At 40.6% G+C, this 23,830-nt stretch overlaps 1 protein-coding gene across 1 annotated transcript in view; it reads left to right on the top strand.

Moving 5' to 3' along the window:
• Positions 1–23,830, top strand: part of MYO16 (myosin XVI) — a 585,697-nt gene that overhangs the window by 144,350 nt on the left and 417,517 nt on the right. The window contains exon 5 of the mRNA XM_024925327.4: positions 19,248–19,356. Coding sequence (XP_024781095.2) covers positions 19,248–19,356 — 109 coding nt within the window. The remainder of the gene's footprint in view (positions 1–19,247; positions 19,357–23,830) is intronic.

A 23,830-nucleotide genomic window follows, 5' to 3' on the forward strand; every position in this document is an offset into this window, starting at 1 on the left:
GTCTAATATTCATCTTCAGTCATTTTCAGGGTTTTTCTTTTAAAGACGCATAGGTTTGCTTGTCTTTTTATGAAAACAGTTTGCTGGCTTTGGCCTGATTCATTTGAAGGTTTAACAGCTCTTTGGAGTTTGTCCTTGAAGATAAAGGGCAGAGCTGTGAAAAATGCTCTTTTCATTCTCACAGATTTGGTTGTAAGCAGTAGAGAAAGCTCTGCAGTGCTTTTCTGGGTGAGTAGCTGGGATACACACTTTAAAAACTAAGTAGGGAATTGCCTGGAAATAGATAAATTGAATACATGTTTTGAAGATGTCTTTCAGAGGTACCTGCAGGTTTCTACTTGAACTTCCATAAATATATTTTTGTTCTTGTTGTATCTGGGGGTTTTTTTGTTTGTTTGTTTGTTTTGTTTTGTTTTGTTTTGTTTTGTTTTGTTTTGTTTGAGACAGGGAGTCTCTCTCTGTCGCCCAGGCTGGAGTGCAGTGGCGCGATCTCGGCTCACTGCAAGCTCCGCCTCCCGGGTTCACGCCATTCTCCTGCCTCAGTCTCCCTAGTAGCTGGGACTACAGGCGCCCGCCACCATGCCCGGCTAATTTTTTGTATTTTTAGTGGAGACAAGGTTTCACCATGTTAGCCAGGATGGTCTCGATCTCCTGACCTCGTGATCCGCCCGCCTCGGCCTCCCAAAGTGCTGGGATTACAGGCATGAGCCACTGCGCCTGGCTGTATCTGGGTATTTTTTTAAGAAACAGATTTATAAAGGGCTCTTTTATACATCTCAGGACATGGTGCATTTTTTTCAATAAAGGTAGTGATAGCGGGCATTTTGTTATTTGTTCTGGTCTGCTGTAAACACTGCACTAGAAATTGTTGACATGGTTGGGTCTCAGTATTCTGGGAATACCATTTGCAAGCATTTCTTGCCTTTAATTGAAATTATGTTATTTCCCCATTGCCAGTTTTGTTAAATACATTGATGGTAAGAGTGAAGGGAAGAAGGCAGGTAATCAAACCAAATCTACTGCCTTCAACATTTCCTGGAGCCCTAGGCTGAGCATTTTCCAGTCTCCCTTCCTATTTTATTCCAATACGTGTTTTTCAGAATATGAATTTTTACACTTAGCCCCAAAGTGTGCAGTCAGAGAGGAATGTGTGGTTTGATATATTGGTTCATGATTGTCTTTGCAAAAATACACTTTAATATGGTATTCTTTCCCTTACCACTGTTTTATTCATGTAGCAACAATTTGTTAGCTGCGTACTGTATTGCCAAGTAATGGGCTGGGTATTTCATGGGCTTATACTGACCATTTACTGCAATGTGCATTAAATACTAACAGTTGTCTGTAGTTTGCAAATGGAAGCATAGAGTGAAGTGATCTGCTCTGATTGCAGAACCAGCGAGTAATAAACCTGAGATTCCAGCCCAGGCTTCTCAGACCCCAAGCCTTATTCCTTTTCACTATGCCATGTGTCATCTTCTCCCTCTTTTCCTCTCTGTCCATTTGAATCTTTTCCTACCGCCCCTGGCTCCAGCACTCCTCGGCTCCTTTGTGTTCCTATTACTCAGCTCTTGGAGTTTCCATATTCCATTTTCTAATAGTTTCATCAGCCTACTGCCTTGATGAATGCAAGGTAGTAGAAAATACAAGATGAAACTGTTATGAGCTGTTTCCATGTAGGAAGCCTCACTTAGACTTCTTGCTCTCTTCTAAATAGCTGTTTCTTTCTTTGGGATCTGCATTTCTTCTAGAATGGCAACTTTTGTTGTTTAATTAATGAGACTGCATGAATAGCTGAGCAGTGAATATTGTTGCATTTCCAAAACATAGAATAATTTTGGTCAAATTAATTTGAAAATATAATATTTGAAAAGATCTTAAACTACTTTTGTAAGTTCAGGGCTTTTCCGAGATCTTAATATGCTAACATGCCCCAAAACCTTATAGGACACAGACATAGTGTAAAATATTTTCCAATATACGTCTTTGAAGTGAGTTTTAATAAAACAATTAATGTGATGCATTTGATGAGCATATTTGAGGAAAACATAATGAAAATGAAGTTAAATTATATTCGTCTTATGGTTTATAATGTCTGAACACTCAGCCATTCCAAACAGCCTGGGCTTAAAATTGACAAGTACTTTTTAATATTAGTAACAAGCACAACCCTAATATTTAAATAAATAGCCAAAACCCTTGAACAGATAATTTATGAAAGAAGAAATGAGACCAGGCATGGTGGCTCACGCCTGTAATCCCAGCACTTTGGGAGGCCGAGGCAGGCGGATCACGAGGTCAGGAGATCAAGACCATCCTGGCTAACATGGTGAAACCCCGTCTCTACTAAATATACAAAAAATTAGCTGGATGTGGTTGCAGGCGCCTGTAGTCCCAGCTATTTGGGAGGCTGCGGCAGGAGAATGGCCTGAACCTGGGAGGCGGAGCTTGCAGTGAGCAGAGATCACGCCACTGCACTCCAGCCTGGGTGACAGAGCGAGACTCAGTCTCAAAAAAAAAAAAAAAAAAAAGAAGAAATCAAATGGCCATGAACATGTGAACAAATAGGTAGCTTTTCCTGGAATTAAAGATGCTAACTAAAAACTGTTCTAATATATTATCAGTAATATAAATATATTAGTTAATATTATTAATAATGTATGTATTCACTTACAGTTATTTCCTCAGCACCCAAAGGATATTCTCTCACAGATCTTGCAATCCAGGAGGGTATATTAGCAGTTAGTAAACACATGTGTGTTTAAAACATTGAATAGTAACCATCGCTGGGAGGAAATGAGAACGGTAAGGGAATATGAAGTGAGGTGTGAGGGAAAGAAGCCCTTGGACAAGTGGCTCTAGGAAGAAGCTGTAAAGGAACAAGCCATTCCAAGACACCCTTGGTGGCACCAGGATGGGCCAGAGAGGTTGGGACACAAGGGACAAAGTCAGTGGGAGCCACGTGTGTGAGGGACAGGAGAAGATCTGTGTGGCCAGAATGGAGCACGCTAGAGGCTGGTGGAAGTGCGAAGTTCAGAGAGAGGGTTGGGAGCAGAAGGCTGAATCCACAGGGACACTTGAAAATCGAGGGAAAGGGGAGCTTTCATTCTGGGGATCATGGTGGATTTTGACTGAGAGGGGGAGGCAATGAAAAGTGTCTTTTAAACGTCCCTCTGGCTATTCTGTGAAAAATTAACTCGGCAAAAGATTTTGAGGTGGGGCTGTGGTTTTGATAAACTAGAAGCAAGTAAACCTGTTAAGCAACCACTAGAGCAATCTGAGCAAGACCGGGTGGTTCTGGAATAACAGATTAGAAAGACAGTTGGTGAGAATGGTCAGGTATGATTCATCAGGAAGGAAAGAGGAGGCCAAACTCGCTGATTGATTTGACAAGTGTGGAAAGAGAGAGAAATCAAGAATTTCCTTATCTGGGGCTAAGTAACTAGGTGGTTAAAAAGTCAGTGAGGCGGAGGCACTGAGCACTTAAGCAGAATGTATTAAGCACCCTAATAATTTTATATGATTTGGTATAATAGTAATTCTAGTGATGGAAACGCTTTAAATGTGGTAAAGGGAAATGTTGCCTAGATATATGTATAATAATGTTATTTATAGTAATGATGTGTAAAAATCAATGTGTAAAAATAAAATGGCTAAGTGAATTGGTATATAAATGTAATGGAATGTGGTGTAGAAATTTAGGTACTGCCTAGTGACACGGGAAAGAAAATTTTGATGATAAACTACTAAAAAATGATTATATAAAACTCTAGGCATGTAATATTCTCAATTTATTTTCAATAAATGCACTCAATAAATATTTTCAATAAATGAATATACATTGAATGCTTACAGCATGTCTCTGAACACATAAAAAATAAACTCATTGAAATATTAATAGTATTTACCTTTGGAGAGATTAGAAATTTGTTTTATTTTATTTTTACTGTCTTTAAATTTTCAGATAACTGTATTAATGTAATAATTTTAAAAGCTTTAAAAAAAGCAATATTTTATAAAAGCAAATTATATAAACTGGTAACTTTTCTAAACTTTCTGTAAAATATATATTAAATACACAATTTCCTCATCGGGATGTTTTAAAATTATGAGGCATTCGTGCCTTTTAAAAAATCTGTGAACTCCTCCTCAGCAATATCTCCCAAACTGTCACATTAGCCTCTCTGATCATGGCTGCTTGCCTTTTCCAGTTCATATCTTAAAGCTCAAAGTTACCACCTCATAACTCTCTTTGGGGGCATGTACATAGGAAAATGAAGCCACTGAGGAAATAATGTATTTATTCACTTACAGTTATTTCCTAAGCACCCAAAGGATATTCTCTCACAGATCTTGCAATCCAGGAGAGCCCAGGTGAGAAAATAAGAACCATTTCCAATATAATTCCAACATAAAGAACTTTTCTCACATAATGACAACGACTACACATTCGAATGTGGTGAGATCAGCCCCTACCTAGACAACAAGTCTAGGTCATCCACTAACCAAAGAACACTCTCACTGGTTACAAAACAAGTTTTCTAAAATGGAGTGAGCTATAGGCTAGTGGGAATGATGAGGTTGGAAAGAGTTGGGTCCAGATGAAGTGGATACTTGTAAACCTCTAGTATCACAATGCAATTCCCTGTGTTATTAACATAAAAGCTTGCAAAATGCTAATGGCATATTTTCTGATTTAAGTGTATATATTTAGGACTATAAAGGGGAGGACTATAAAAAAAGAGGACTGTCCTCTCAGTGGGGAGAGGTAGGGCGTAGAGGATAGTTCTCACTTTATCAGTCTATGTCTATATAGATATATACACGGGGGGAGAGGGTAGTCCTCACTTTTTTCTTTTAGCGCATGAATACAAAATTTGCTACGGAGAGAGAAAAACTGTGTAAGCATAAAACATCCACTCATAGAGCTTATTTTCTACTTTTCCTTTTATGTGAGATGCCATCATTTATTTAGACTTTTTTTAGAGCAGTTTTAGGTTCACAGCAAAATTTGAGAGAAATTTCACACGTGCTCCCTGACCCCACACACGCAAAGCCTCGCCTCTTTCCAGCATCCCCACCAGAGTAGTTCATTTGTTACAACTGATGAACCTACCTTGACCTATCGTTAGCACCCTAAGTTCATAGTTAACATTAGGGTTCATTCTTGGTGGTGCATAGTCTATGGATTTGGACAAATGCAATGACATGGATCCACCCGTACAGAAATTTGCGGAGTGTTTTTACTGTCCCAACAACCCTCTGTGCTCTGTCCGTTGATCACCACCCGACCCATCTCCTGACAATTACCAAGCGATCTTTCTATTGTCTCCATAGTTTTATCTTTTCCAGAATGCTGTATACTTGAAATCATACAATGTTTAGACTTTTCAGACTGGCTTTTTTTTCACTTGGTAATATGCATTTAAGGTTTCTCCATGTCTTTTCATGGCTTCATAGCTCATTTTTGTATAGCTGTGACTACTATTCCAATGTCTGGATGTACCACAGTTTTATTCATTTAGCTACTAAAGGATATCTTGGTTGCTTCTAAGTTTTGGCAGTTATAAATAAAGCTGACACAGACATCTGTGTGTAGGTGTTTGTGTGGATGTAAGTTTTCAACTCCTTTGGGCAAATACCAAGGGGCATGATTTCTGGGTCATGTAGTAAGCGTAGGTTTACTTTGTAAGAGATAACCAGGCTGGTGTGGTGGCTCATGCCTGTAGTCCAGCACTTTGGGAAGATGAGGAAGGGATTGCTTGAGCCCACAAATTAGAGACAAGCCGGGGCAACATGGTGAGACCCAGTTTCTGCCAAAAAATATTACATAGAAAGAAATAGCCGAGCATGGTGGTGCACACCTGTGGTCCCAGCTACTTGGGAGGCTGAGGCAGGAGAGCCTGGAAGGTTTAGCCTGCAGTGAACCATGATAGTGCCACTGCACTCCAGCCTGGGCAACAGAGCAAGACCCTGTCTCAAAAGAAAGAAAAAAGAAAAGAAAAGAAAAGAAATCACCAAACTGTCTTCCAAAGTGCCTGTACCATTTTGCATTCCCACAAGCAATGAAAAAGAGTGTCTGTTGCTCCACATTCTCACAAGCATTTGGTGCATCAGTGTTCTACGTTTTGGCCATGTTAATAGGTATGTGGTGTTGAAGGAGACTAAAGAGAAAGGACCTCAAATGCAATGGGTGATCCTGAATTACATCCTAAGCCTTGGGAAAAAAAAATGCGATCAAGTGCATATTTGGAAAAAAATAATGAAATTTGAATGTTAACTGTGGTTTAAGTAATTCAACATGTTGATGTTGAATTTTCTGGTTTTGATCACTGTTGTGTAAGAGAATATCCTTGTTCTTATAAAATACGTACTAAAATATTTAGGGATAAAGAAGCATGATGCCTGTAACCCGCTTTCAAGCAGTTCAAAAATTGTGCATGTGTGTCGGGGGAGGATAAAAAAGAAAAGGGAGGAGGAGAGAGAGCATGAACAGAAATAGGGGAAAATATAAATGATGGGTGAGTTTGGATGTCTTAGTCTGTTTGGGCTGTTATAACAAAACACTATAAACTGGGTGGCTTATAAACAACAGAACCTTATTTCTCACAGTTCTGAAGGCTGGGAAATCCAAGATCAAGTGCCAGATTTGATGTTTGATGAAAGCCCACTTCCTAGTCTTCATAGTTGGCTATCTTCGTACTGTATCCTTACATGGTAGAAAGGGCAAGGGAGCCGTTTAGGGTCTCTTTTATAAAGGCACCAATCCCAATCCTGAGAGCTTCACCCTCATGACTTGACCATCTTCCAAAGGCCCCACCTTCTGACATCATAATCCTGGAAGTTAAAATGTTAGCATATAAATTTGGGGCAGTATCTCTATACATGTAAACATATAGTCCGTTGTATTAGATAAAGAGTATTGTGATAGTTTCTTAAGGTTGCCATAATAGAATACCACAAACTAGATGGCTTCAAACAATAGAAATTTATTCTCGTATAGTTTTGGAGGCTATAAGTCTGAAATCAAGATGTCAGCACTGTGATTCCTCTAAAATCTCTAGGGGGACTCCCTCTCTCACATCTTCAAGATCCAGGTCTTCCTCAGCTTGTGACAGCATCACCCCAATCTCTGCCTTCATCCTCACGTGGCTGCCTTCCCTCTGTGTGTGTGTCCATTTTCAAATTTCTCTCTTCTTACAAGGATACTAGTCAGATTGGATTAAGGCCGATCCTACTCCAGTGTGACTCATCTTTACTAATTACATCTGCAGTGACCCTATTTCCAAATAAAGCCACATTCACAGGTACTTGGGGGTAAGGCTTAAATATATCTTTCAGTTCAAACCATAACAGGTACATAGGGGTTCTTTGCATTACTCTTGCAACTTTCCATAAATTTGAAATTATATTTTAAAAAGTTACCAAAATGTGTTAGCATGTGAAAAAAAAAGTGGCCTTTGTTTACTAAAATGCCATTAGATAGATAATTCACACTTAAAATGTGATTATTCCAGCCTGGCCAACATAGCAAAACCCTGTCTCTACTAAAAAATACAAAAATTAGCTGGGCGTGGTGGTGAGTGCCTGTAATCCCAGCCCTTGGGAGTCTGTGGCAGGAGAATCGCTTTCACCTGGGAGGAGGAGGTTGCAGTGACCCGAGATTGTGCCACTGCACTCCAGTCTGAGTGACAGAGCGAGACTCTGTCTCAAAAATGAAAATAAATAACAATAAAATAAAATAAAATGTGAGTATTAATGTGTTAGAGAACGATAACTAAATGAAACAATTGACAAGTATATTCTTGGAGATTAAATTGTTATATAACATAAACCAATAAATTCTTGGGGAAATATACACCTCTTGGTTCATATGCCATATGGCATGTGGTAAATTAAATTTCCATTTGTAGGGAATGATATATTTGAGTTTCATGTGGGGAATGATATATTTGAGTTTCATCTCCAACACTCCAGAAACATAGTTTAGGACAAATTGGAAGTTAAGCAGTCTTCCAGTTTCAATAATTAGACAAGAAATTTGCTCAGGGCTCCCTATAGGAACTATGCAGTCTTCAACTGCAGAAAGTATTTGAGGGGTTGCATTGATTTTGCACATATAACATTGATTAATTTTATTTCTCTGATGAAAATCAATTATGATGTGATTGATTTTTTTTTTCGGAGCCAAACTTAGAGACGTGCCTTACAGTCTATGTTGTAAAAATACAGCATTTTTTTGTTGAGCTGCATAAGGTTTTTCTTAATTTGGAATTACTTCTTTCACTAAGACAAAGGCTAACAAGTACTGTCAGTATGAGAAATTTCACATCTAGTGATTAGATGTAAGAATATATATTATGAAGATATTACATGTACGTGCACACACATGTGCACAAACCCTTAAGGTTTAGGCTGTTAGTGGGCACCAAATATCAATATGTTCTCTTACATCATGAGAAAGTATATATGTTTTTCATTTATTCTCACTTTCAGTATCCTTTTCACACACCCACTTCCTAATCCATATGTTCTTATAAAGTACAGCATTCAGTCGTTTAAAAATATTACTTAAGATTTAGAAAATGTAGAGTGATTGCTAATGCTATTGTTCCTGTATTATGAAGTAAGTTTAGGCTTGGATATTTGTTTTATATTGAAAATCTTCTCTAAAACCCTCAACTCCCCCTGCTTCTCATCCTCTGAAATAAAACAACCATGTGTACGGTCGAATACACACACCAATACATGAAATTAACATCAGCGTGAATGTTTAGTGTGGCTCTTCATTCTGTACAGAAAATATTGATCCATTTACTCAAGGAATCAATATGGACAGTGATTCAGAATCATTTTTCTCTCAGTTTTTTTATTCACAGCTGAAAAATTATATACTGGAGTCTTTCTTCAGAGGAATGAAATTTGAAATGTAAAAAGAACATTTTTAAAAGATATTTTAAAATATCAAGTTTGTATTTTGGAAGAGAAAAATTATATTGCAGAACACATAGATTTTTTAATTCTCATTATAAATGGGCAATATCAAAAGAAATTATTGAATCTGATTGTTTTCATTTCACAAAATTTAGTAAATAGGTTTGCTATGCCTGAGTGGTTCAAAATGGAGTTTTGGTTTTTTTTAAATAAAAGCTAACATTATACCTTATAAATGCTACTGATTCCTAACCTCGTGGGTCATATCACCTTTGATATGCTGAAAACTAGATTTTCTGAGGTTTTCTGACATTTTGATGAAGTCTTGCTTTGCAACTCATCAGCTCCTTAGTTCCAGTGGGATCCATTACCAACTAAAATTGTGCATTTACTTCTCAGTTAGCTGGACTGATGCTAAAAATCAGCTGTGGGTCTTCTGAGTGGTGTACACAGTAATCTGAATGTGCAGTACAAGTAAGGAACCTGAAATGCCATTAATTCGTTCAACGGGAAGAATTATGGTGTTTGCACATGTGCGAGTGTGAGACATTAATCAAGTTTTCTGGGGCTCTTTGGAGTATTCGAAGCACGTCACCTTAGCTTTGTCCTCTATCATGCCTTCGTCCAGTGCAAAAATGGGTTTGAAATCCCTGAGTCTCAAAGGGGCGGGTTCTGCCTATAGAACTTCCATGAATTGTTATAACCTGAGAAACAGCAAAAGCTTCACTTGGTAAAATATTTTACTCTAGCCTGCCAAGGAATCTACATTCCCAGCTTCAAAGAATCCCCTTTGTATCAAGGTGTTATCTCCAAATGCAAATATTTTACACAATTGTGGGAAATATCATGGCCAGCTTTCCTAAGGACACTTACCTTTTTCACAACAGGGCATGGGAAGAGTCTGTTTTTATTCATGGAGGCGAGACAGAGGACTCTGCACATAGCATGAATTGGGAAGTCAGGGGCATCCAGAAAAAAGCATGGGAAACTAAGGCATAGATTACATAGAGAGGTGGATACAGAGAGACACCACTGGCCTAGTCTAGAAGATTCCAGAGGCCCACTGTTAACACCATTCCACAAGCTCTAGACCTTTTGACCTCAGTTCACACCTCCTTGGTATAGTTAGCTACTTAATGAATGGCGGATGGCGGCTCAAGCTTCGCCATAGGCACAGTAAGCATTTCGATTATTTCCTATATTCCTTAATGGAGTATTATGCCAATGGGTGTCTGTCTGTACATGCGTGTATCCTTATCTGTAGCACTCCAATAAAACTGCTTCAAATAGGCACCTACAATGCCCTCCTGAGTTTTAATATCAGGAAAACTGGATATTTTTAAAAAGACATACTGGCCATTTTGCAGGTTGCACTATAGCCTATTATCTAAAGCCTGATACAGAGCTATCCTTGCACCAGTAATATATTATCAAGATTTTTTATACTTTACCAGCATTAACCCATTTTATCTTCACAACAACTCTGGGAGAATTAAAGACAGAGAGGGCAAGCAGTTTCTCCAAGGTCACGTGACTGTTAAGTTTTGAGCAGAGATTTGAACTGGATTTGTGTCCTTAAACGCTCAGCTATGCTGCCTCTGGTGGAGAACAGTGGGTGTATGCCTTGAGAGCATCACAGACACAGAGTCTGTGTCTGTGGCTTAACACATTTGTTAAATGCAATAGCTAAGATAGGCTGTGTGTACCTAGAAGCATACATGCAAAGTGCCATGAGTCTCCTGCATGCCACCTTTCCAAGTGGTGCTTATAATTAGTATAGCCTGCTTTTACCTCCGAGGAAACTGGGGCATAAAACCCTTAAGAATTTGCCCTAGGCCGTAAAGTTCATGAGGAGGGGCACCGGGATTGAATCTCAAACCATTAACTCTGTACTACTGTGCAATACTCACTTTCTAATAGAAAGGCACGACATAGGTACTAGCCAGCGTCCAGTAGAAGACAAAAAGTCCACCAAAGAAGGTAGTTTGAATAGGATCCATTTAATATTAAAATTATCTAATAAGGGTAGATTAATTACAAAGGCGGGGGGTAAAGATAATGCTGAAAACTAACAGAACAACAGATATGGGAAGCAGCCACTGTTCCCCACATCGGGGAGAGTATCCAGAAGAGGACCCTCAGGGATTGAAATGTAGACCCTTTTAGAGAGGATGTGGCAGTGGCCTCTGCATGGTGGGGAAATTCACGGAGGCTGGTTCTGGCAATCAGGAAGCTATTGACTAAGTGGCAGCAAACCTGACTGGAGGGTGTGCACCACTGGGTACCCACCACAGTGGGCAAGAACAAGAAGGAACATCCTGGGCCAGTGAGAGGAGCCTCTTCCTCCTGCAGTGCCTCTCCTCCCTCAACTGCCAGAGCCACCACTGTAAATCTGAAATCTCTTCTAAGTGGTCCAATGTCAGTGAATTAATATTCTGCCCTTGTTTGTCTAATGTTGTAAGAATCCATGTTTACCTGTGTTCCCCAGGTATGTAGGTATGTTAACATTTTTGCATACATACCTTCATACCTGGGGAATGTCTCCTTCAGCCACAGAAGTAATATCTGCACCCTGCATCTGCTATTCCCATATTCTTCAGAGTTCTCCAGATTACATTCAGTAGTTATTTCCTTTTTACTCGTTAATTATTCATATCCAATCTCTCTTGTTAAAATTATTGGTGGAAATTCTGGCTCCTAGAGAAAGATATATGTCATATAAATGTAAAATCTTTCAGTTCTCTTGATGAGTCAGCTGCTTCCTCCAGAGTCCTAATATTTACTTTCCCCAGACGATACTGGGATTTCACTCTAGGCATGAATCTAGCAGAAACAGGGGGTAGTTATGGTGGGACTAGAAGAAAATAAGTATCCTCTTTCAAGGCATTTTTTCCAGGTGAAGTCATCACAGTTTTTCAGTGAACAATGGGACATCTCCTCAGTCACAGGAGGTCAAGCTGCTTCCCCTGGTGAGGAAGACTCAGGGTGACTTCAGAGCTCAAGATTGTCTGTTTCACAGTTGGGTGCAGTGGCTCATGCCTGTGATCCCAACACTTTGGGAGGCCAAGGCAAGTGAACCACTTGAGGTCAGGAGTTCAAGACCAGCCTGGCCAATATGGCAAAATCCCGTCTCTACTAAAAATACAAAAATTAGCCAGGCGTAGTGGTACGCACCTATAGTCCCAGCTACCTGGGAGGCTGAGGCAGGAGAATCGCTTGAACCCGGGAGGCGAAGGTTGCAATCAGCCAAGATCACGCCACTGCACTCCAGCCTGAGTGACAGGGCAAGACTCCATCTAAAAAATATATATATATATTTTCTGTTTCACTGGAGTCTAACCAGATATTGCCATTTCAGGTCTCAGGACACTAGTCCATCGCAATTAACAAGAACTTTCAGAAAATAATTTGATAAGACAGTGAATTCACCGGACATGGTACTTCAGCAACCTACACAATTACATTAAATTTTGTATTGAACAGTCAGCAATATGAACTCTCAATATGAAAAATTCTTCCAAGGCTGGCATAGAACCTCTCTGGTTCTTCTATTATGACTTGAGCTTATGGTTAAAGGACTTGGACTTGGCTTATCTGTTGTTTGTTTGTTTGTTTGTAAGACTTCCACTGCACTCGTGGGGGGATGCCATGACACACCACAGTCCTTGTCATCATTATTTCTGCCATAATGGCCAAGTGCCAGAGTCTTGGCCACTATGGCAGAAATAACTCCCAAGACACTTGCTTTAGTTTACCCTTCAGGACAGTCAACCACAGGTAACAGCTTGATTACCTTGATTATTTTAGTAATCCAAGCTGGGGTTTCCTAAGATCCTGTTTCCCACTGGCATGCGCCTCAGCAGTGTACTCACACTAGGCTAACTACACCCCTCACCAAATCCTATCATTGAGGGCCTGGGACCGCCCCATTCTTGAAAGGTGTCTTGTTAGCATCCAGCCAGGATCCAGAATTACCACCAATCATTTGAAAAAGAAAGATTGACGATAAATAACTACTAACTAGTAAAAAAACAAACAAAACTATTTAATGTGATCAAGATAACTGAAGAATGCAGGAATAGCAGATTCAGGGAGCAGATACTGCTTCTGGGGCTGAAGGAGAAAACTTGGGGGAGGAGCCTTCTTGGAAGTGACCCCTGCCTCAAGGCTGAGAGTCAGACCTCATTGGAGAGGGTGCAGCTGTGACCACAGGGTGGCCAGAAGCTTCAGGGAGGTGGCTCAGGCCTAGGCTGCAAGCAGGGAACAGGTACCAGCAAAATATGCTAGGAAGCTTCTCGCTGGGAGGCTAATATAAATGGGTGGGCCATTTGCTAGGATACAAGAGAAACTTGCCATTGGGCTGCTAGGGAAACTCGCCCAGGGACGTGCGCCCCTGGGTCTCCCACACGCCAGTGACAAGGAGACCTGGGGCTCTCTGGCAAGAACCACAAGAAGCCCCTTCTTCCTGCTGTGTCCCTCCAGGGCCCTCTACTGACAGACCCAACACCGTTCCAGCTGGTAAAGGAGGACCCTCCGGAGGCCCAGCCCCAGGATCAACAAAACAGAGCAAAAAATGGGTCGACCTGGAGTTGATCCTTAATTGATGATGGGCACAACATGGAGCCTGAAATCATTTATTTCATTTTCAGGTTTCAGGCTTTCTGACAGAGGCAAAGCCCCTAGCCATAAATTGCAGAAATGTTTCATTGACTACGGATTACCATGGTGGGGTAAAAAGAGCAAAGCGTCCTTTCCTTTTGGTTAAGTGTCACGTGTGGCAGCTCAAAGAAACAGTAGCAACATTATTTTTCATTTTTTGTTTAGCCAAAGTTTGTGCCATCACAAAGGCAGTATGAGAAACAACTCCCTGGGCTTAAAATTTAGAAGAAAAATGAAGATATATTAGAATGAATTTGTGTAGTTTAAAGAATGAAAGCAAGGCATTTTTTTCAAATGTTGGGAAAGTTAGTAATCATGGAAGATTGAAGACCATGAGCTCTCAGGTATGTTAGTCATAAAATTACTGACGTCTGATTTAAAAAAAAGAAAAAACTGCCCAGTGACCGACTCATTCATTAGGCTTTTTGCATCTCTTCAATTAAACAAAGAGAGGGAAAAAGAAAAGGGAAGAAGAAAAAGAAAGAGAGGAAGGAAGGAAGGGAGGGAGAGAAGGAAAGAAGGAGTCTCTCACAAATATCTATCTGGAATGATTGAAGGTAGGTAAGGTAAGTAGGAATATGGTGATTTTGTAACTATATAAACCCTAGAAAATAAAGGTCAGAAAATTTAGTTAAAAAGAATTGCCGTACAAATTATAATTCTTTGCCTTAATTTTTAATGATTAGTTTAAGTTCAGTTTTTGACTATTATGAATACGTTTCAATAAATCTTTTCTAGCACTTCACATGCACCAGGCACTATGGTAGGTGTTGGGAACAGAAAGGAGATGAAAACAAGATTTGTGAGCAAGAAAGTTGGCAACTCTCAGAAAGGCCGGCTTCTGTATTGGGAATAATACCAGGTAATAAGGCCGGCTTCTATATTGGGAATAATACCAGGTAACTTAGCAGCACAGAAGAATGAGTGACTCATAAGTTGAAACTTCAGTAAATGACCCCAGCTAAATTATTCAGCCCCACGCTTCAGGTGCAGAATTTCTCTAAAAGAGCCTGATGACTTCTTTAAGCACAGACTATATTCTTTCTAAGTGTACATCTCTTTCAATGCCAAGTTACTTTTCTATTTGCTTTGTTGTAATTAAGAATACATGACTCCTAATTGTATTCACTATCACCTGTGCCCAGGTGTTTTGCATATATAGTATTTCACTGGGAACATTTATGAATTGGGAAGGATTCTCTACCACTGATAAGTGGAGTGCAGTAGATTTTACAATTAATTATTGAAAACAGTAATGGCATCCCTGCAGTTCTGTCTGTTGTTAATTGATTGTTTAGCAGTTGATATTTGAACAGAAACTGTCAGGTTTAAGTCCAGGTTCCAGCCTATGCTGAGGTCTGAGGGCAGTGGGTAGATGAATGGCAGATAGCTGAAAGAACACTAGGGAGGTGGGGTGGCATAGGTAGGTGAAATATGGCTTTATTCAGCAGCTCTCTCAGCAGCAGCTCTCTTACAGTTTGCTCTGTCTTAGCTGCTTGGTCCAGCCAACTCCCATGCACAGCTGCATGGCTGGTTCTCCATTGCCTTCAGGGTCAGTAGCTTAACCCTTTCTCTCTCTGGGCATTAGCGAGCCAAGCTTGGTCCTGGCTCCCCTCTGTTCGTCTCCAAAGACAGAGAGCTCTGGCTCTTTTTCTATCTTTCTCTGGGAGCAAGCATACCTGATATGGTTTGCCTGTGTCCCCACCCAAATCTCAATTTGAATTGTATCTCACAGAATTCCCACTTGTTGTGGGAGGGACCCAGGGGGAGGTAATTGAATCCTGGGGGCCGGTCTTTCCTGTGCTGGTCTCATGATAGTGAAGAAATCTCATGAGATTTGATGGGTTTATCAGGGATTTCCCTTTTTGCTTCATCCTCATTTTCTCTTGCCACTGCCATGTAAGAAGAGCCTTTCACCTCCTGCCATGATTCTGAGACCTCCCCAGCCATGTGGAACTGTAAGTCCAATTAAACCTCCTTTTGTTCCTGGTTTCAGGTATGGCTTTATTAGCAGTGTAAAAACGAACTGATACAGTAAATTGGGACCAGTAGAGTGGGGCATTGCTGAAAAGATACCCAAAAATGTGGAAGCAACTTTGGAACTGGGTAACAGGCAGAGGTTGGAGCAATTTGGAGGGCTCAGAAGAAGACAGGAAAATGTGGGAAAGTTTGGAACTTCCTAGAGACTTGTTGAATGGCTTTGACAAAAATGCTGATAGTGATATGAACAATAAGTTCCAGGCTGAGGTGGCCTCAGATGGAGTTGAGGAATTTATTGGGAACTGGAGTGAAGGTGACTCTTGTTATGTTTTAGCAAAGAGACTGGTGGCATTTTGCCCCTGCCCTAGAGATTTGTGGAACTTCGAACTTGAGAGAGATGATTTCGGGTATCTGGCAGAAGAAATGTCTAAGCTTCAAAGCATTCAAGAGGTGACTTGGGTGTTGTTAAAAGCATTCCACTTTAAAAGGGAAACAGCATAAAAGTTCAGAAAATTTGCAGCCTGATGATGTGGTAGAAAAGAAAAACCCATTTTTTGAGGAGAAATTCAAGCTGGCTGCAGAAATTTGCGTAAGTGGCAAGGAGCCTAATGTTAATCCCCAAGACAATGGGGAAAATTTCTCCAGGCCATGTCAGAGACCTTCACGGCAGTCCCTCCCATCACAGGCCCAGAGGCCAGGAGGAAAAAGTGGTTTCATGGGCCAGGCACAGGGTCCTCGTGCTGTTTGCAGCCTGGGGACTTGGTGCCATGTGTCCCAGCTGCTCCAGCCATGGTTGAATGGGGCCAATGTAGAGCTTGGGCCATGGCTTCAGAGGGTGGAAGCCCCAAGTCTTGGCAGCTTCCATGTGGTATTGAGCCTGCAGGTAGACAGAAGTCAAGAATTGAGGTTTAGGAGCCTCAACCTAGATTTCAGAAGATGTGTGGAAACACCTGGATGCCCAAGCAAAAGTTTGCTGCAGGGGCGAGGCCCTCATGGAGAACCTCTACAGCAGTGCAAAAGGGAAATGTGGGGCTGGAGCCCCAACACAGAGTCTCTACTGGGCCACTGCCTAGTGGAGCTGTGAGAAGATGGCCATCATCCTCCAGACCCCAGAATGGTAGGTCCACTGACAGCTTGCACCATGAGCCTGGAAAAGCCACAGACACTCAACACTAGCTCGTGAAAGCAGCCAGGAGGGAGACTGAACCCTGCAAAGCCACAGGGTGGAGCTGCCCAAGACCATGGAAACCCACATTTTAGATCAGCATGACCTGGATGTGAGACTTGCAGTAAAAGGAGATCATTTTGGAGCTTTAAAATGTGACTGCCCTACTAGATTTCAGACTTGCTTGGGCCCTGTAACCCCTTTGTTTTGACCAATTTCTCCCATTTTGAATGGTTGTATTTACACAATGCCTATACCAGCATTATATCTAAGAAGTAACTAGCTTGCTTTTGATTTTACAGGCTCATAGGCAGAAGGGACTTGCCTTGTCTCAGATGAAACTTTGGACTGTGAACTTTCGGGTTAATGCTGAATTGAGTTAAGACTTTGGGGGACTGTTGAGAAGGCATCATTGGTTTTGAAATGTGAGGACATGAGATTTGTAGGGACCAGGGGCAGAATGATGTAGTTTGGCTGTGTCCTCACCCAAATCTCAACTTGAATTGTATCTCCCAGAATTCCCACGTGTTGTGGGACAGACCCAGGGAGAGGTCATTGAATCATGGGGGTCGGTCTTTCCCATGCTATTCTCGTGATAGTGAATAAGTCTCATGAGATCTGATGGGTTTATCAGGAACTTCTGCTTTTGCTTCCTCCTCATTTTACTGACGCCTTGTAAGAAGTGCCTTTCGCCTCCTGCCATGATTCTGAGGCCTCCCCAGGCTTGTGAAACTGTGAGTCCAATTAAACCTCCTTTTGTTCCCAGTTTTGGGTAAGTCTCTAACAGCAGTGTGAAAATGAACCAATATAGCGCCTGTACAGTGTCAGCAGGCAACCACATGTTCTACAGACAATAGTGATGTAGGGCCAAGGCATGGCCTTCCCATGTTATGGCTACATGGCTGTGATAACAAGCAGAGTTATATGCCTGTGCTGTGCTCTAAACTCACTGAGTCACTCTGGATGTTTACCTCAGCCTGCCCATCCTTGACCAAAGCACTGCCGGGTTCCTTACAGGAACACAAAATCTTATTCTTGCAGCTTGGAGACTAAAGGAAAAGAATCATTAGCAAAGTCTACTGAAGAATATCCCTGAAGTCAGGGTTTTTTTTTTTCAAACTCTGAATAATTAAAATAAAACTAAATGCACTAACAAGATAATTTGAATCTTGAGGACCTTAAAATTATAAAGGTCCTTAGATAAGTAAAACATCTGAAATATATGATTTGCTTTGTTCAGATAAAGTAATATCTTTACATGGTTATAGAAAATATAGCATAGTACACTCAATATAGTGAGATAAGAAACTCAACTTATCTTGGGGGAAAATGTTAAGATATGGAATATTTTACCACGTTAAGCTACTTTTTTGTTTGTTTTGGGTTTTTAAAAATAATATATTTAGAGCCGTTCTGTGGAAATCTGTGCAGACTTGCTAAAGTATAGAAAATCTCTTTGCAAATAAAGAATAATAGAAAAAACTCTAAATATTAACACATAAAATTTTAAATGTGAATCATATTTTATGTAAATTTATAAATTGGGATATAAGAACTATGCTAGTATTGCAACACAGAATGCTATTTTGTAAAAGGAACAGGGAAAATCTTTCCTTTGTCTGGCCTGAGTTTAATGACATGTTACTGGGAGGTGTGTGGGAAATCTTGAACAATGGGCATATGTTCACGCCATGCCCTAAAAGAAGTGATGTTAGCCATACCTGATAAATTTTTATGGAGCTCATTAGGGAATGTGGGGCAATGGGGACAGTTCATGTGAGTGATTTCTGAAGAGTGCAAGCAAATCTACCATTGTAGTGAAGCTGAGATGGGCAAGGGGTGAAACAGGAGTGCTCAGAAGTGCTGGGCTGATGAAGGGACCTTGGAAGCTAAAACATGGAATGGCCATATTTAATACAGTCAGCCCATTGAGATTTACAGATCATGCCTTTTGTTAGAAGATAGTTGCTGGAAAGAGAAAAATCAGCCTGTAGTCATTAACACAGGCCTTGATTAAAATGTCGTAGTGTGAGAAGGGCTCCCAGATGAGTTTCTGTGGAGAAAAAGGAGGTTAAAGATTTGATAGGACAGATTGGGGAACTTTGGCCAAAGTTCAGCTTGCTCCTTGAAGAGTTCTTTCAAAATCTTTGAAGGCATCAGACACCTCTATTATATTAGAAACAAGACAGGATATAGGGCAGCCAGCACAGAAGCATGGGTTTGCAGCCACACACTAGAGTTGCTGGGTTTAGCAAAGGGGTGAGGAGAGGCAGCTGGGGCCAAAGTTTTGCAAGAGTCAGTGGAAGGTTTTCAGAACGTTAGAGTCTCCACAAGTCATTTAATATATTTGTCTTAAAAAATAATTCGAGCTTCCTACCCAATTCTTCAGGGTGATATCTACCGTAGACTATTTCTGCATCTGTTTCCCAACTAAGATTGAAGTGCAACTCCTAATCTGCTTTTAATTTAAACAGTATGTATGATGTTATATTTTTTTCTTTTTATCTAGGCTGGAGCCAATGTCCTTCTCCAGGATGTGAATGGAAATATCCCATTAGATTATGCTGTAGAAGGGACAGAATCCAGCTCTATCCTGTTGACCTATCTGGATGAAAATGGTAGGCAAAAACTTTTAAAACCATAGAAAAAAATAGATTGGGAGAATTGTAAGTGTGTATTCATTTTCACAGGTTTGCTTACATGATTTCCGATGGATGTAGTTTCCGCACGTGGTGTAGAAGATGGTATTTTTTCCCTTCAGCTTTCCATTGCTCTCACTGCACTGCATTGTGGTTTAGTCAATGCTGGTTTTTTTGCAAGCCAGCAGAAATCTAGAGGCCAACAATGAAGGGACATTTTAACAGGCATCTAAAGTCCATAATTAGTGGGACTGGGTTTGTAATTATAATCTGTTCTCCCCTGGGAGGGGAAGGGAAGTCAACCAACACAATTGAATTTTGAGCTAATGAGAACAAGGTCATCTGAAGTGTATTCTCTTAGAAGCAGGTGGTCCTAGCTGGAATTAGAGGCAAGGAAGTGAGGGCTTAAGTCAAGGACACTTGTCTGCAAATCGACCCTTTGTGACACTTAGAACACAAAGGTCATCAGAAGAAAGCCCTATGGCCATGATGCTAGCCTGAAAAGATGAGGCTGAGCCCCTAAATGCATTCACCGACAAAGGATGTTTAATTATACAGGTCCAGCATATAATTTCATCAGTAAGTGCAGCCTTGGGAAAGTGGGAGGTATGAGAATCCCTGAGCCCAATATAGTATTAAACTAAAGAATTATGCCCCTCCTTTTTTCCCCTGCTGTTTAGGTATAAATAACAATAAAGAAATTCCAATCCCTTCAAAATGACCCTCGGCCAGAGAAAAGTTTACAGTTTTTAAGAGCCACACGGAGCTTATGCAGATACTCTTTTTGCCTCTAAGAAAACCTCACATCTGCCTCATTGTTCCCTTGTGCTCTCTGCCTCCTCCAGATTGCTTTTATGAAAAAGGTTTATTCTGAGGATGGCTTAGAATAATAATAATTAGCACTTAGCAGCAATGAGTTCGCAGATAAAATAGTCTCATTCGCTGTGAAAGCAAGGTAGGTGTGGTTACCATGACAGGGGATGATGCGAGCATGGCCGTGCTGCTCACATCGTCACCAAGTGGGGGTCTCAGGCAGAAGCAGGCTGGGTTGGGTTAGCAGTGCATTCAGTTGACCACTCTGCAGCTCAGTCGTGCCTGGGCACTGTCACCTGTGGGGACGCTCACTCACTTTCTCCAAGTCTTGTTAGCTGTGCCTTGTGGGAGGCAGATTCCATTACTTCTAAAGGGAATGAAGCTTGAAGTTATACAGACTTCTTAGTGGGGAAGTTCATTATTTGGATCTTTGCCAGACTTCACATGTGGCCTGCAATTGTGAATTGACATGAAAAACTTGGCGCAATGGTGCCTATAGTTAATAATACTGTATTGCATACTTTGAAATTTGCTGAGATCATAGTTTGTATGTTAAGTGTTATCACCAAATAATAGTAAAAATAACAGTAAATAAAGAGTGTGGGAGGAAATTTGAAGGTGATGGATATATTTATGGCATATAATGTGGTGATGGTTTCAGGGATGTATACTTACAAACATCAAGTTGTATACAATAAATATGTACAGCTTTGGTATGTTGGTCATACTGCAATAAATGGTTTTAAAAAATAAAACCAGTGATGCCAAATTTTTAAAAAGTACTTGACCATGTTTTGTTTAGCTGTGCCAGTTCTATGTTATTATTTCCTGCTTTTTCTGTTGTTCTGAATTTTTAAAAGCTACAGTAATAAATGTTTTAGAAAATAAAACAACATTTATTTGCAAATGCATTCACATTGCTTATAAACCTCTCCAACTCATTACAGCATTTTGTTTGATAGGAAATTTTAGTATTGCAAGATCAGTGTTTTATATCCTATGTAAAGAATAAAAATAAATGTGTTCCTTTGAGAGGCTGATATTAAAAAGGAGTATGCAAAAACAAAACAAAACAAAACAAGAGGAAAGTACTAACTCTTAAATGGCTGGTAGAAAATCTGTCACTACTATGGCTGTCACAGTCAGCTTGTTAAATACATGTTTGCTGGAACAAACTCAATTTAATATCTCTTAAATTTTTAATTCTGTTTGCCATTTGTCACTGCAGTCGCCCTGGCCCATGCCTTCACATCCATCTGCCCTTCCCTCAGCTCATTCACAATCTGCTTCTGCTTATGTTGGCCTTCCTCCCACTATCTCCATCATCTGCCGCCATTCCCAGTAAATACTGTCTAATTCGATTTATTCTCTGGCCCTCTGCTTGGTGTACTTTTACATTTATCTACTGTGACAGCATGGGCTGATGTCTTTAGAAATTCCTACTATTTCAAGATGAGATTTTTATTATTATTTGGCTCTGGGTATTTCAGCATCGCCTTTTTATAACCAGGTGGTTGCAATCCTAGAATTTTCATTTTGTGTTGTGCAGTTTCGCATCCGAGTACTTATCACCTGTCACATCAGGATGCACGTGGCAGAAGAGACCGCAACGTCTTGAACAAGTTGATTACATGGAAACTCGCTGGTCACAAGTCCTAATTGTGCTGTCACCACCGACTTACACTGTAAACTCGGGGACAGCAATTAACCTCGGCTCACCGCCTGAGCCTGCCAGGCTGTAAAATGAGACAACCACGGAGAGCTGATGGAGCATTTGATGAATATTAGATCTCCCGTGCAAGGAGAACCAGCAGGCATGCAAGGAAGGCAGTCGATTAGAAAGTGAGCCAGCATGGAAAGAAAGCACTGACGGGAGAGCCCAAGGAGCACCCAGGACAAAAGATCAGCATAATGGATACATTATACACCCACATACAGAAATATTCATGTCCCTGAAAGACACCAAAAGCTTTAGTTGGCTCTGCATACATCACCATTCACTGTCTTTTCTTCTTTCAAACCCATTCTTCTAACAGTCATAGCTCACATTTATTTTATTGAGTTCCTGGTATCCTGTGGTTCAGCCACTGAAGTTCAGTTTCTAAACCTACAAACCCATTGGAAATGCCCTTGCAACAATTGCTATTACCTTCCTTAGTTTTCCATCCAGTGACAGCTTTCTTTCCTTTTTTATTACCTTGTCTCTCTGTGACATTCGATGACCTTGGTGACACTCTCTTAGGAACAGTCTCTCTCCTGCCATCTTCCCACAGTTTTCCTTCCTCTCTTTGAGCTTCTACTTAGGTTTCCTTCGAATGCTTCCCGTGTCTGTCCACATTGCTAAATGTTGGTCCCTCCTGGGGCTTTGTCTTTGAGAATCTTCCATGTCCCTCCATGCTGTTGCTGGGTTGTCTCACCCTTTTGCTTGTGTTGTTACCACTTGCTGGTTCTCAAGAATATCCCTGTAGCTTAATTATCTTTCAAGACCTTCACTCCTGTATATGCAGTTTTATTAAGTGTCTCGACTTGAGTGTCAGATAGTTTGAAACAACACGTCTCTGTGGAATGTATTATTGTCCTTTCACTGTATGTATTTCATATTTTCCCATTATCACCAGGAACATCATTTTTCTTCTCCCATATCATCATGTCTCATTGTTGCCAATTCTTACAGATTCTCCTTATTTGAAATCCTTCTAATATGTCCACCCAGATCACAAATCATGCTGTCACTGCCTTAATTAACATGCTGGTCTTTCTATTTTACATTACTACAGTAGCTTCCAAAACTGGTCTTCTTGCCCCAAGTATTAACCCTCCCCCTTCATTTTTCAGAGGACTCCCAGGTGAATCAGTTCATGAATGTCATGTGTTTTTCTTTTGTTTAAGGCAGTTTATTTGAAATGCTGTCCCTCCACCAGCCTCTTCAAAATCATACATAGTTGGGGTTACAGTCTGCACGACTACGTAAGATGGTCGCAAGTCATGCCTGCTGTTAGGGTTAGGAGAAAGGAATGGGTGGAGGGTAGCTGCACCCTTCCTGTTTATTTCTGTTTGCTGGAACTGCTTTATTTGCCTGCTCATCTCTTTTACTTCTGTGCATCTCTTAGAACACTTATTATGAAGATAAAAATTTGGGTTAGTGGCAGTTCTATGAGCACAGAGGATCCCATGCTAAAATCATGGGATAGGTCATATTATAGTGAATTGCAAATGCCTGTTTAGCTTTGTTTCCTTTTTGAGGGCAAAAATGATGTTTTATGTATGACCAAATGATGATACAATGGCATATGATAATGAATAAAAATAAGGCATATGCGGATCTTATAAAAACACCAAGGAGGAAGGATATGATTTTCCTTACAAGTACTACAGAAGGCATCACAGAAGTGTCACCTACACTAAGCTGAAGGTGAGGGGCTGGGTTACCCTAGGGAAACCAACCGTGGTGGTCTGACCCAGGCATAGGGAGTAGCATAAGCAAAGACAAGAAGGTTGGAAAAGCCACAGAAGAGAGGTGGCGCAGATCCTCCCACAACTTGGGAGAGCGCGCAGCTGTGCAGCTCAGCATGGTCATAAAACCATCATAATAGCGGCAGAGAGTAGCCCTAATATCATCAGAGAAAAGAAAAGTGGAATT

This window comes from Pan paniscus, chromosome 14 (genome assembly GCF_029289425.2).
Source record: "Pan paniscus chromosome 14, NHGRI_mPanPan1-v2.0_pri, whole genome shotgun sequence".
NCBI lineage: Eukaryota > Metazoa > Chordata > Mammalia > Primates > Hominidae > Pan > Pan paniscus.